This window comes from Toxorhynchites rutilus, chromosome 1 (genome assembly GCF_029784135.1).
Source record: "Toxorhynchites rutilus septentrionalis strain SRP chromosome 1, ASM2978413v1, whole genome shotgun sequence".
Lineage (NCBI taxonomy): Eukaryota > Metazoa > Arthropoda > Insecta > Diptera > Culicidae > Toxorhynchites > Toxorhynchites rutilus.
Window position 1 is genome coordinate 177,073,887 of NC_073744.1, and position 15,032 is coordinate 177,088,918.

At 33.6% G+C, this 15,032-nt stretch overlaps 2 protein-coding genes across 7 annotated transcripts in view; both read right to left on the minus strand.

The window, feature by feature from the left end:
- Positions 1–15,032, minus strand: part of LOC129762815 (uncharacterized) — a 469,094-nt gene that overhangs the window by 328,976 nt on the left and 125,086 nt on the right. The gene's annotated exons all lie outside the window — the stretch shown is intronic.
- On the minus strand, positions 3,292–4,313 carry LOC129762996 (uncharacterized). Its single transcript, XM_055761674.1, has 2 exons — positions 4,256–4,313; positions 3,292–4,048 (listed from the first exon to the last, which is right to left on the minus strand). Exon 2 carries the CDS (start codon positions 3,955–3,957, stop codon positions 3,448–3,450), a length of 510 nt encoding a protein of 169 aa, XP_055617649.1. The 5' UTR covers positions 3,958–4,048; positions 4,256–4,313; the 3' UTR covers positions 3,292–3,447.

A 15,032-nucleotide genomic window follows, 5' to 3' on the forward strand; every position in this document is an offset into this window, starting at 1 on the left:
AAAAAAATCCAAATAAATTCCAATAGTTCCTACGATGTTTTTAATTTTTTCAAAGATATTCAAAACTTTAATTTTTAAACAACTTTTATGAGCTTTTCGAAATATTTTAGCAATATTTAAAAAAAATTAAAATACAAAAATAATTAAAAGTTTATGAAATTCTCAAATTTTTTGAGATTTTTTTTAGTTTTCGAGATTTTCTAAAGAACCAGATTAAAAGAAAAAAAATCACAATTCCCAAAATTTTCAAAACATTTTCAAGAGATTTTCAACTGATTTTCATTTTTTTTTAAAAGAACTTCGAAATTTTTTAAACAGATTTTAATTTTTATTCAATAATTTAAACAAAATAAAATTTCTCCAAAAACCTTTTTTTTTTAATTTTTTTTGAAGGTAAAAAAAATAAAATGTCTTCAAAACGAAAGATTTTCTTGAGATTTTTACAAGATTTTGAAAAGATATCTCGAGACCTCAATTTTATGTGGAGATTTAAAAAAAAATTATTTGAAAAGATCTTCATTGAAAAAAAATTAAAACTAAAAAAATTGAATCTATCCGCAAATTAAACAAATTAATTTGAAAATCTTTCAAAATTCCTTTCAAAATATTCCAAAAATCTTTTTGGAATTTTGAAAATGGTGAAAATCTTTTTTAATCTGTTTCTTTAAAAATTCTTCTGAAAATCTGGGGAATTTAAAAAATTTCAAAAGTCTTAAGAGTTTTGGAAATTTTCAAAAATCTCAATAATTTTAAAAATCTTGAAAATTTTGGAAACTTTTTAATTTTTATTTTTGATCTCAAAAAAAAACTAAATCTCAAGAAAATCTCGGAAAATTTTAAAATATAGAGCTATTTGGAAATCTTTTATTAGTTGAAACCTTCAAAAAATCTGTTCAAAATATTTTGAAGATCTTTTAAATATATTTTCAAAATCTATTAAATTTTATCCAAACTCTTTCGGAATTTTTTACATTGTGAAAATATTTTTCTCCGTTAATCTTTAAACACTTTAAAAATCTTGAGAGTTTGTGAAATTTGTGAAAATCTTGAAATATTGGAAACTTTTTTATTACTTATTATTTTTTTGAGAAGATCTCCAAAAAATATTTTCAATATCCTGTGAAATCTTAAGAAAATCTCTTTAGCCTTTTAAATATAACATTAGATACCATTTGGATACCACAGCTGTCAAAAAATCGGTTAAACGATATTTTAAAGATCATTTGAAAATATTTCTAAAAAATTTAGAAAATCTATTGGAAATCTTTTCAAAAATTTTTAGAATTTTTTCGAAAATCTTTCCTAAATCTCACAAAATATCATTTGAAAATCTCTTGAAAATCTTTTGGAAGTCTTTTTGAAAAATTTAAGAATTGTGATTTTTTTTCTTGTCTTTTTTTCAAATTTAAAAATCTTTTTATTCATTTCTTACATTTTCAAGATTTTCTTACTAATATCACATATTTTTTTCGAGATTTTAAAAAGGTCTGAAATGGTTTTCAAAATTCTCAAAACTTTTATGAGATTTTTGTGATATTTTCAAATGATTTTCGAGAGAGTTTCAAAACGTTTTCACAACATTTACAATAGACTAAAAAATAAATCGGAATTTTTCGGAATATTCAAATTTTTTTGAGCATTTCGTTTTGCGTTTTTTGAGTTTTGCGGTGAAAATTTGTATTTTACTTTACTTTACATTACTTTTCATAATTTGTTGGCAAATGAATAAATTAATTAACCAAATTTTACGTCTATTTATTGCATGATTGAAACCGACAAAAAGAAATGATGTAATCCGAAAGATCTGACAATTTTTATGAATCTAAAAAATCTGCAAAATCCGATGAACCCAAAAAAATCTGAAAGCTAGGCAGAATTTGAAGAAACCGAAGAATCAAAAAAAATCCAATGAATCCAAAGAATCTAAAGATCCTAAACATTCTGAAGAGTTTGAAAAATTTTAAGTATTTGAATTAGGATAATCTGAAGAATCTGAAAAAATGAGGATCCTAAAATCTTAAAAATCTATTGATTTTTTAAAATTCCTAGATAAAAATGTTTGAAAGTTTTCAAAATTCTCAAAAATTTTAAAATACTTTCAAAGGATTTTTTTATACTTTCAAAAGGTTTCCACAAGATTTAAAAAAAAACACTGAAAAACACTGAAAAGAATTTTCAAATTTCCAAATTAATTAAGATTTTCCAAAGAATTACTAAATATTTTTAAAAGATCTTCAAATTATTTTTTGACTGATTTTTGAAATATATTTGAAGGTTTCCAGAAAAAAAAATTAAAAGATTTCTAAAATGCTCCAGCTTGCTTAAATTTTCAAGATTTTCATTTGATCTTCACAAGATTTTGGAAAGATTTTTTAGAGGTTTTCAAAACAAATTATTAAGGTTTTCAAAACTCTCAACATTGATGAAGGATCTTTAACACTGTTTCAAAGAATTTTTATTCAATTTTCAATTTTCAAAGATTCTCAAGAAAAAATAATTTCAAAATTCACAAAATGATTGGGATTTTGCAAGGTTTTATTAAAAAGTTTTTAAAAATCTTGAAAATCTGAGATTTTCAAAACGTATTCACCACATTTTCAATAGATTAAAAAAAACGGAATTTTTCGAAATTCTCAAAATTTCTAAAGATTTTCAAACGATTTACAACAGACCCCAAATAAAGAATCAATAGATTTTTTTTCAATGATTTTCAAAAAATTACTAGAAAATTTTAAGTATTTTTGCTTTCTAATTTCTTAAATTTTCCTAAAATTTTGGGAAAAATTATCAAAATATTTTTTTCGAGATTTTTCGAATACTCAAAAAAGTTCAAGATATTCAAAAGATCTTTTAAACGACGTTCGAAGTTATGTGAAAATGTTTTGAGGAATAAAAATAAATCAATAGATTTTGAAAATTTCGAAGATTTTAGGATCCTCATATTTTCAGATTCTTCAGATTCTTCAGATTATCCTAATTCAAAAACAAATTCTTCATTTTTTTTAAATTCTTCAGATTTATTAGGTTCTTTAGATTCTTTTGATTCTTCCGATACTTCGGTTTTTTTTTAAATTCTGTTTGCAGATTCTTTGGGTTCTTCAGATTCTGCATTTTTTTTTAGATTCATAGTATTTTTCAGACCCTTCAGATTACATCATTTTTTTGTCGGTTTCACTCATGCAATAAACAGACGTAAAATTTGCTTAATTAATTTATTCACTTGTCAACAGATTATTAAAACTAACTAACAAAATCTTTCAAATAAACCAAAAATACAAGTTTCACCGCAAAAGCTCTATTTCTACATTGCTTTGTCGTTAATTCGAGACCGAAAAGCCTCACGCATCATTAATGTTATGGACCGTTACAACAAAACAAACTATGTTTAAATTGGGGATTCTGCCCCAGCGACTGCGCGTCTAGGAACACTCTGAACAGCGCGCCCCATCAATCAGCAGATCCCCCAGGGACGGCCGCCGCCAGCTTCATCACCAGTTCGGCCAGCACCGGCAGATTCGATTGGAACTCCAGTGGATCCTCCAGTGTCGCGCTGAGCGTGCTTTGGAGCTTCTGACGTCGGTAGGTTCGTTCCATGGGCGCGGTGCCCGTTTCCGCCGAAAACATCTCCGCACTGTACTGCAGATTGTACCACTCGAGGTACTCCAAAATCATCTGATTGATCAGCAGAACCGCTTTCGGAGGCTGGTCGTCGCCTCCGCCGGAACCCAGGAACAGACTCTCGGTGCCTTCGGCTGGAATCTGGATGGTTTCGAGGACCTTCTGGCGCATTTCGCTACGCACCTTCCGCAGGTAGTTTTTCTGCTCCAGGCAGCTCCGCACGGTTTGCAGCAGTTGTCCCTCCGGATCGCGGTACGATCGACCCTCCATCGGGTCCTGCATCTGTTGTTCATCGTCCTCCTCCGTTTGCGAATAGCAGCTGCTGTTTTCTCCGTCCATTTTTTTTCGCCAATGGATGTCAGTTCTAGCTTTCCACGCTTGCAGACCTGCTACGATAGGTTATAAGTTGCTACGCGGTAACCTCGGGTTGCTGCGTTTAAGAGTGTCAATTTCGGGAACGAGAGGAAAATTGGTAACGGTTTTTAGAGCGGTAGTGTACAAAGGTTTTCATGAGTTGGTAGGCCCATGGCTCAACTTAGCTCTCAAGAAAACCCAACTGCGACCAGATACGAATTTGACAAGATCCGGCGCACAAGTTATTGCGTACTTCGGTGTCATATCACGAAATAATAATTACCGCCATAAACTGGAAGCAAATAGCGGAACTGTGATTGGCCCATCGTCGGAACTCGGAGTTCATTTTGAGGTCTCGCTTTGTTCGTACCCGACAATCCCGCGCGCGCTTACTTAAAGTCAAATTGAGAGTCACACACAATACAGAAGAAAACTAATTGCGATGAAACGTAGAGCACATTGCGGCGGCACAAATGGCCGCAACCGCGTTGCACTTTCATAGCGGGGCAGCAGCATTACGATTTGTGTCGGTCACGTGGCAATTAATTTCTACTAGCCGCCTCGGCGCGTTGTCTCCGCGTTGGTCCGGGCTTCCCTCGCTTTGATTTCAACAAGTGATTATTATTGTTATTATATTGCACGCTACTGCCACACAGCCGTTACACTGCTGCTATCCGGCTGCACTGCCAGAGGGGTGTGATAATAATGCAATCATGACCAGCAGCAGCAGCAGCAGCAGCAGCAACAACTGTTGTGACAGCGTCGTGTCGTTCCAAATCTCTGGTTTGGAGTTCGTGTTTTCAACGAGAGCACTTTTCCTTGTTGAGCCCTGAAGCAATACAGGGTTATCCATTTCGTAGTTTATAGGATATAGAGCCCTATATTTTGACAGCTGTCAATGGTAGGGTATGTCGTCCGGGCTGTGATTCATCGAACTCCGATCTGGTTGAAATTTTCAACAAGTCTTCCGTGCAGGAGGTAATGCTTTTTCCACTCGTCAATTGATCATTACAATTCAAGATTAATACCTAAAACTATAGCGACAAACCTTCCTAATGAGTTGATCAGTGTAAAAATAAAGTATATGACGAATTTTGCGCGAATTTTTCCACCATTAATCTTGACTGCCTTCCGAGGAGGCAAGAAATTTGTAGTGCTTTTTTATGAATCGAAATGGCTCAAAAACGGTAACTTTTGCAGAAATGTGGTCTATGGGTGGCTCACAGGGAATTTTCAAGAAAAAATATCTCAAAGCCACGAAACCTTTAAAAAAAACAATTCTAATCAATAATTACGAAAACAAAATCCAACATTCTTTCAAAGATAATAAGAAAGATAATAAAAAAGATAATAAAAAAGATAATAAAAAAGATAATGAAAGAAAGATAATATAAAACAAAATAATTTAAAAAATTTTTTTTTTAAAAAAGCCTTTTTTGAAAAAAAACAAAAAAAATTATTGATACGCCCTATTGAAACGTTACTCTTGAGTCAAAATAGCCCCAATTTTCGTGGAAAACTCATATTTCCTCCAGTCCGAAACAAATACAAGATTTCGTCTAAATCTAAAAGACCCATGTTTTGTCATTTGTCGATTAGAATTGGATCTACTTAAGATTTTTTTCCATGCTGAATGATAATGCAAGACACATTTTTTCGGAGGAATTTTATGTGTATTTTGAAAAATATATTGCTGTAGATGAAGAGTCCCAAAGAATCAAGATTACACTACCGGTTTGATATTTGATACGGTTCGTTTTTGTCAACATTAAGTTCGAGTCGTGCAAATTCAGTATTTGTACCCGAATATGAAAGCTCACAATGAATTGCCCCTTTCGGAAAAAAAGTGAAAATGTTTTGAGGTAGAATCAGTCTCTCAGTAAAGTTGCCAAATCGGAAAATACATCACGTTTCAATGAAATATTTTCAACATTTGCCGGATTTGGAGTATTTGCACACCAAACAATTTGTAAATGATCTGGTTTGATGAAAATTGGAAGCATTTTTCATACATTTATTTGCAACACATTACCATTTAATCCGCTCCATATACCATAGATTTGCGTTTTTGCATTTTCCTACCCACGCAGTTAATAATGAGCAACTAATGTAGTGGGGAGGCACAATTTTCTTTTCTCAAACCAACGAACCAGTTTTACATCCCTCGTTAGTGGTACCGGTCGCACATCATGTATTGGAAGCTCATCCATCACAAGCGAAAACGAGCGCACATTAAATATAGCCGCTGTATAAAACAAATAGCTGTATGTGACATCATCCTAAAAGCTACGAGAGTTGTTCTCTCCTCTCTATAATCATTTCTAATTATCCGTTTCCAAGGTATGTCTGTAACACAAAGAAAAGGAAAAAAACAAAATCGGCTTTTCCAGGGCTACCAAAACATTCTACTAAAGAATCAATACTAAAACTTCCAAAACAGAATATAACTTAGTAGTGCTACGTCACAGATACGGCCGTGCCTGGACACAACTTCTTATATATTTTGACGTAGGATTACGTCTTTCGGGGACATACTGGGGTACAAATTGAAAATCGAAAATCGAGCATATCGTGAAGATTGTCCAATTTCAAACACTTATTGCTCAGTCATTTCATGATGGATTGATGAAATTTTTGCGTCAATCAATTTCGGTACTCCATAACAATCTTTTATATTGAAGAAAATAATATATGTCATGAAAATAACTATCGAAAAATGTCAACCCCTATCCTAACGGAAATACCCACTTCTGGTTGGTCGAAATTGATGACACATGCGGCGGGTCCCTAACAGACACATCAAAACCAAGCTGCCTGGGGGAAATCGGAACGGGTCGTTTGGTTTAAGCTGTCTGTTTTGTTGTGTCTATTTTCACCCAAGGAATGTTTGTACGGCGAGAAACATTGGAAAAGTGAAGAAATATTAGAAAAAGTGATTTCCCATATGCGCTTCATATAGTATTAGGTGCTGTTAGTCCAATTAAAATTCGCATTGGGTTGAATAAACTATCAGAAAGTAAAAGTTATGAAAGAAAATCACCTCTCCCATTTTAAATATGTTTTATCTATATTAAAGTAACATGTTTTTACTGATTGTTTTTGGTATTGGTAATTATTTTATATTACATTGGTGAGTTTTTTTTCTTTATTTCATCCATACATAATGTAGGAGGCATCTCGTCTAGAATCACAGAGGCGGTTTTCATCATATCTCGTTCCACTTCGGTATCTTTTATCCAATACGCACCATCCTACGACTGTTTACCATCTTTCTGTCATCACCACTCGGTAAACACTGGTGGAGTGAACAAACAATATCTAACAGCCAAACAAAACGACCCTTTTCAGGGCCGAGTTTAACTATGTAATTCTGTAAACATATCCAAAATCAATAATTAGCCTAACGGAATCCTACCTCAACTATGCGGTCGTGTCTCGGACACAACCCTCCTGTGACTTTTTTTAAATATTTAATCCCTTTTCATTCATTTTATTCAGTCTCTTCGATTATATACTGCATATTTGCTCCATTGTTTACAACTGAATCGTACATATTAATCTACTCATTAAGATATTATTTTCGATCTGAACATATTTTATAATCTTAAATCGATTCAAATATATTTCGCAAATTTAATTAAATTTTTTTAAACAATTCAAACATCGAAATATACTCGACAAAAAAATTAGAGGAACAAAATGCGAAGTCGGAAATTTTAAAGGATTTTCGACATTTTCCGGATTAATACAATTTTCTGCTAACCAACTCAACATCAAATCCAATTAACTTTATCAACCAGCTTTTATTTGGTTTCTAGAACGTTCCCGTAGGACCTTTCCATACAGGAATATTTCAGTTTGAATGAAAAATTACCCCTTCGTCTTTGACAATGAATCATTCAATAAACAACCATCGCACCGCAAATCGAAAGGCAGTTTTGAAAGCTCCAATAAATTCTGTACAAGTATAGTTTGTATCTTTGATGAAAAAATAAGCTATAAACATTTTTTGCATCGATTTCCAAAAAGTGCCAGAAAAACACAGTATCACAGTAAGTTTAAATGTTTGCAGATAAATTTTTAACCTAGTGTAGTTTGGAGTATATTAGAGGAGCATTTAATCGCAAATGGTACCAGAAGTACAAAATGCTACGCACAATGCTACGTACAATTTTTTTAACGTGGGACTACGTCTAACCGGAATATATGGGGGGTAAAATGAAAACCTAAACACAGAACATGCAGGAAAAAATGAAAGATTCCGAATGCTTATAACTCGAACATTTCTTACTGGATCGGAAAGATGTTTGCTTCAATTGATAGCGAATATTTCTACGCTTCTATCGCAATTAATAAAATGTTATTTTTCATTAGATAAACAATTGAATAACGGTAGAATGTTAGGCGTTATCTAAATGCGCTTACTGCCTCGTTTTGATTGGCCCGATTTACGGTTTCCCTAACACAGCCATCATAATCAAGCAACATTGGAGAAATCGGCATTGCAAATGCATGAAGTCGGGGATATTTTTGTTCCGACTGAAATGTGTTTCCCTAACACAGACTTCAAATCCATAGAGCGTAGGGAAATTGGCCTTGCAAATACATGCAGATCGGGGGTATTTTTTATTTCGACCTCAACACAGACCTCAGAACCAAGGTGTCTGAGGAAATTGGCATTGCAAATTCATACAAGTCGGGGGTATTTTTGTTCCGGCTGAAATGTGTTTGCCCAACACAGACTTCAAAACCAAGATGTCTGGGGAAATCGGCTTTGCAAACAAATGCAAACTGCGAGTACTTTTGTACTCGCTTGCCTTTGTGCAAACTAGAATATGTTTCCTTAACACGATTTCCTAAACTAAGGAACGTGGGAAAATCGTGCAGACACTAGAGGCGAATGAACTTTCATTTAAATCCTCTATAGTATAAAAAGTAAAAGTTGAAGTTGTTGATTCATGCAAGCCGCAGGTACTTCTGCACCTGCATGTTTTTTTTTTGCACTCCGAAAAGTGTTTTCCTAACACGGATTACAAGAACGGGCGCGAACATAATGCTTTGGCTCGATTATTCAAGATTGCATTGGAGGATATGCCCTCATATCTTCTGCTCACTGAAATGATTGCTAAGCTGAGGTGGTCCCACATCAACCTTGCAGTTATATCATAGATATAACCCACCCATTTTTTTCGGTTTTTCTATTCTTCTCTTATTCGTCCTCGTAACCAAATCTGTTGAGTGTTCACGTACTAACTGAACGAAACTAGGTTTGATCCTAGGACCCTTCATTAAAATTTTCCTAAAAAATTCCTTTTCAAGGCTTGAGACGAATGAACTAGAATGTTTCAAAGACTCTGTCTCTGACTGTGATATAAATAAAAAATAGACTTTTATTATTTTTTGATGTTTTTACCTTCTCTATTATTCGATTGATTTCAATGTCTGTAATATAAACGAAGCAGAAGATTTTTCTCTTGCTCTCTTTTGTTCCTTCCCTCTTCGCTTTTTCACTTTCTCAATTTTTGAATTCTTTTCTATTTTTAGATTGTTCTCAGTATACATTTTCTAACTTTACTCATTCTCAATATTTCTTGATGATGATTTTTCTTTTGAATTTAAAAAAGGGGAAATAAATAATCTCCTCTTCGCTCTCTAATTAAAAATTTTTCTCCTTTTTTTATATACATTTTTTTTATTTTTTCGATAATCCTCACTCTCATTGTCATTCGATTTATTTTTTTCTATTTTCGACCTTCTGTTTAGCCTTTTTCGATTCTTCTTTTTCCTATTTTTTTTTGTTGCATTTTCATTTTCTCTATTTTAATTTTTTTTCTTTCCCTATTTTTCGACTCTTCTATTTGAGTTTTTCTTTCTGTTTTTTTTTTTAATTTCACTTTCTATTTCTTCTTCGGTATCAAAGAAAAATTCATCTTGTGGGATTTGATTCTGAATTTCATATTCCGTTCTCAAATATCAAACTGTGTATTCTAGGATCGAATATCCAGACCGAGATTTAAGATTTCATAATCTACAATGGAATCTCAGATTCCACAATTCTCCAAATTTCAAATTTCAGATTCCAGATTTTCGTTTTGATTTGCGCACCTGATATTTTATTTTGGAAAACATTTTAGAAACGCTTAAAAATATGCACATGATGTTCGAGCTCGCTAAGATTGTTTCGATTTTCAGAGTACGAAATTTCGATGTGATTGTAATAGTGATGGTCGATACGATTTACATAATATGGCCCTATATTTCACGAATATTGAATTGTTGTAGTAAAGTCAACGTCAAAAAAAAAGCATAGTTCGGAAATTTTGTAAACAAATAACCAATAAACATACCGAGAGTGTTAAAAGGCAACTTCGTTAACATGGACCGTCGCACTGCATTGCTCATTTTTAGTTTTTGAGTATTTACTCATATTTTTTTCGAGGACTGGTTACTATATAAAGTCTGCTGCGCGCATTCCGTTCGATTTCGATTATGATTTCACAAACACGATGGCGATGGCGGCTCGTTTATGATGCCTTTCGCTGAAGCACATCATCAATTTAGGGTAAGTGGTTCGGTTGTCGAGTGACCGACTCGTTCACACAGAATGGCGATTATATTAGCAGCCAATTGAACCACTTACTGAGCTGAGTGAAGAGCTGGTCGACGTGGTGGGCATCGCGCCAACAACAGATCTGCGGATGGACATTGATCGAGGATGCTGCTGTCTCTGGTTCAGAACCGATTAATTAGCAAATCAATGTGAAGAGTCTGAATGACATGGGCAGATCTAGCAACAAATTTGTTGTCGTTCATTTTTCTCTCCTTGGGATCACTAAGTGCAATTTTCGCAAACGCCGTTAGATTATTCAATGGATGGCTAAAAAGGTGCACTCTAAATATTGATCTTGCCTTTACTCTGTATCACTCGAGTATTCTGCTACCTGCTGCCGAGACACTGTGGACTCAACTGCGATGAATGCAAGCGATATCATTTCCTTATTGGTGCAGCTAATTTTGTTTCCCCTTACCCTCTAGCGACAGACATGTTATTAGTCAATGTCGAGCTACAGACTTCAATAGTCCAATGACCGACTCGCGGGATATGATACCGATAAGCGCAAGTGTCACTGACTGGGCTGATATACACTGTGTACCGGTGCGGTTATGTATCCAACTTTCTTTTAAGTAATTCATTTCCCGCGTTTCTCGAATTTTGTGGCACTTATATATATATATATATATATACATAATATCCGCTTTATACAAAAATCTGAAAGATCAAATGCGAAGTTGGAAATCATAAATTTGTGCCATAAAATTCCTAATTTGACATCTGACAATTGGCAAATGTAAAAATGTCAAATGTCAGATGACGCTATCATGATTGACATTTAACATTCAACATCTCAAATCTGATCATTGAAATCGAGAATCTAGGTTCTTAAATGTCTTGAATTCGTACTTGCTTAAACACCTTTTTCGTGATAAATAATTTCCCATCGTATTGTTGCCACAAAACTCTCACTATTTTGGAAACAGTTTGTCACCGGTACAGAGATCTAGCGTTGTCATGAATTTTAGGCCATTTAAAAGTATCTGCGGTTTTTGGTTCAATATCTCAATGATTTTTTTTCTTTATTGAAAATCAATTTTAATCAAATACACCCAGGTTTTTTACGCGGTTTTTTTTTGCGCGATTTTTTTAAGAGATTTTTTTACGCGGATTTTCCAATTAACGCGGATTTTCCAATAAACGCGGTTTTTCGAATTAACGCGGTTTTTTTCACGAGGTACGTAAAAAATACCTGGGTGTACTATAATCTTTCGTTATTTCTCGGGTAATAATCTCGGCAACCAAGTAGGACTTCTGTGGTTTACCAGCGAATAACCTTTTCCAGTCGTTTTCGACAGCGACAGGTGATTTTTTAAGCAACTCCAAAAGCTACGAATTCCACTTCACTGTGCCCACGCTGGCAATATTAAAAACTCATATGAATATGTTTTGAATGAAATGGCGACAGAGAAAGAAAACATTATGATGACAAAGAACGAATCAAGTTAATCATGATATTAGGAGAAAATTGATAAAAACTCTCCCTTTGAGGTTTTTAACCTCTAAAATGATTCTTGATTCCACTTATTTGAGTGTTTTACAATGTGAAATATTCGTTCTTTCAAATGAAAGCAACAGAATCGCTTTTGGTAGCCAACAAAAAATCAAGACATCACATTCGGGAAAAAAAAAACTATAACTGGTGAACGGTTCCGACAACAATTTATCCGTTTGGACAGAGCTCTGAAAGAAAAAACGACCGGAATGGGAGAAAAAACACGGCAAGATAATTTCACAGCATGAGAACGCCCGACTGCATGTTCATGAACTTATAGACGAATTTCATGCCAACTCGTCTCAGGAGTTGGCAGCACTATCTCAGGTAGCAGTGAAACGTAGTGGGTGTAAAGACAATGGTCATTTAAGCAACTTTGAATACTTGAAATGTGAAAAAAAAATAATTAGATTACTTTTTAGAAAGGGCCAAAAAAAAATCTAGTTGTTTTACAAACAAATATATGTTGCTGCCAACTCCTAAGACGAGTTGGCATGAAATTCGTCTACCGGAAAATAGAGAAATGAGAAAGTGAAAAATGGAAAAAGAGGTAGAGGTAGAGAAATACCAAAACATGAACAGAAAGAGAAAATTAAAAAAAACAGAAAGGAAAACACAATTCGGAAAGCAAAGGAAGAATCGAAGAATAGGGAAAGGAAAAATCGAAAAGTAAAGAAAATAAAAACAAAAAAAAATAAGAAAAAAAAAGAATCGAAAAGCGAAACAGAAAGTCGAAGATGGAAAAATTGAATTGAATAATAATGATAAAGAGAATAATGGGAAAAAATGAGAAATATTAAAAAGGGAAAACTTTTAAAAAGAGGGCGAAAGGAAAAGTATTTATTTTTCATTTTCTCTCATTTTAAAATAGAATGAAAAAAAAAATCAGAAAATATTGAGAATCAATAAAATTGGAAAATGTATAGCGGGGAAAATCGAAATAAAAAATCCAAAAACAGAGAAAGTGAAAAAGCGAAGGAGAGAGAAAAAAACAAGAGCAAGAGAAAAATCTTCTGCTTTATTTATATAACAGACATTGAGAACAATCGATAAATAGAGAAGATAAAATACATACAAAAATTGAGAAAGTGAAAAATCCAATGAGAGAAAAAGGGAGTGAGTAAAACAAAATTGTTCTTTATTAATATCGCAGAGTCTTTGAAATATTCTAGTTCATTCGCCTAAAACATTGAAAGCAAAATTGTTCACAAAATTTTCAATGAGTTCTGGGATTGAACTAAGTTGAACGGATTTGGTTACAAAGACGAATAAGAGAAACATATAAACAATATAAGAATATAAGAACAAAAAAATTAATAAATAGAAAAATCAAGAGAAAAGAAAAATAGGATGTGAATAATCTGAAAAACTCCTTTAGAGATACTGTTTTTGACGTGGGACTACGTCTAACCGGAGTATATGGGGGGTAAAATGAAACCTAAACACAGAACATGTTGGAAAAAATGAAAGATTTCGCATGCTTATAACTCGAACATTTCTTATTGGATCGGAAAGATGCTTGCATTAATTGATAGGGAATATTTCTACGCATCTATCGCAATTAATAAAATGTTATTTTCCATTAGATAAACAATTGAATAACTGTTAAATGTCAAGCGTTATCTAAACGCCCTAACTGACTCGTTTTGATTGGCCCGATTTACGGTTTCCCCAACACAGCCATCATATTCGAGCAGCCTTGGGGAAATCGGCATAGCAGATACATGAAAGTATGGGGACTTTAGTTCTCACCGAAGTGTGTTCCCTAATACAGACTTAAAAACCAAGCAGTGTTGAAGGAATCGGCATTGCATGAGTGTCTGGGGTAGTTTTGTTCCGATTGAAATGTGTTTCCCTAACACAGGCTTCAGAATCAAGGTGTCTGGGGGAATTGGCATTGCAAATTCATGCAGGTCGGGGGTATTTTTATTTTGACTGAAATGTGTTTCCCTAACACAGACTTCAAATCCAATGAGCGTGGGGAAATTGGAATTGCAAATACATGCAAGTCGGGGACATTTTTGTTCCGGTTAGAATGTGTTTGCCCAACACATACTTCAAAACCAAGATGTAAGGGGGAAATCGGCTTTGCAAATGCAAACTGCGGACTCGCTTGCCTTTGTGCACACTAGAATATGTTTCCTTAATACGGTCTTCTAAACTCAGGAACTTGGGAAAATCGTGCAAACATTAGACGCGAATGAACTTTCAAGTTTACTCTATAGTATAAAAAGTAGAAGTTGAAGTGGTTGATTTATTCAATCGCTTTACTCACAAAGCAAATATATTGAATTCAATTGAATTCGGAAATTGTTTCATTCAATCAAAAATTTAATCAATACAAACAAATGATTGCTGAGCAAAGATGACTATCTTTGCGTAATCCTACGTAATCCCTGCGGTTATATCATAGATAAAACCTACTCATTTTTTATTTTCTGATTTAGACAAATACGCTCCAAACAAAAAAAATATTCAAATAAACTTTATAAGGTAAACGATGTTGGTTTGTTCGATTTAGGGTGTTTTAACGCAACTGGTAAATGTAAATTATTTTTTCTTCATGAAAATCATAAAAATCACAAGTTTTACAGGGCGGATGGCATTCTTGAATAATTTATTGATGTGTTGTATTTCAAAGGTTCTCAACCCATGACACCTTCCCTCCTCGGAAGAATGATGTAATGAAGTGAAAATGAAATGAAATCGTTCTAAAAAAATATTATCCAATTGCCTCTATAAATTGAGCGTTTTGATTATAGTTTTTATCTTATTAGTCTAATTAAACCAAAATACCGAATTTCCTACCTTTAGCACAGGGTTAGACCTTTGACCTACTTCTTTTTGACTCATTTTTGACACTGTGCTATCGTAAGAACTACTGTACCCACACAACACGCGGAACGCGACAGGACACAACACTTATGGTTCTTACAAACATAAAAAGGATGG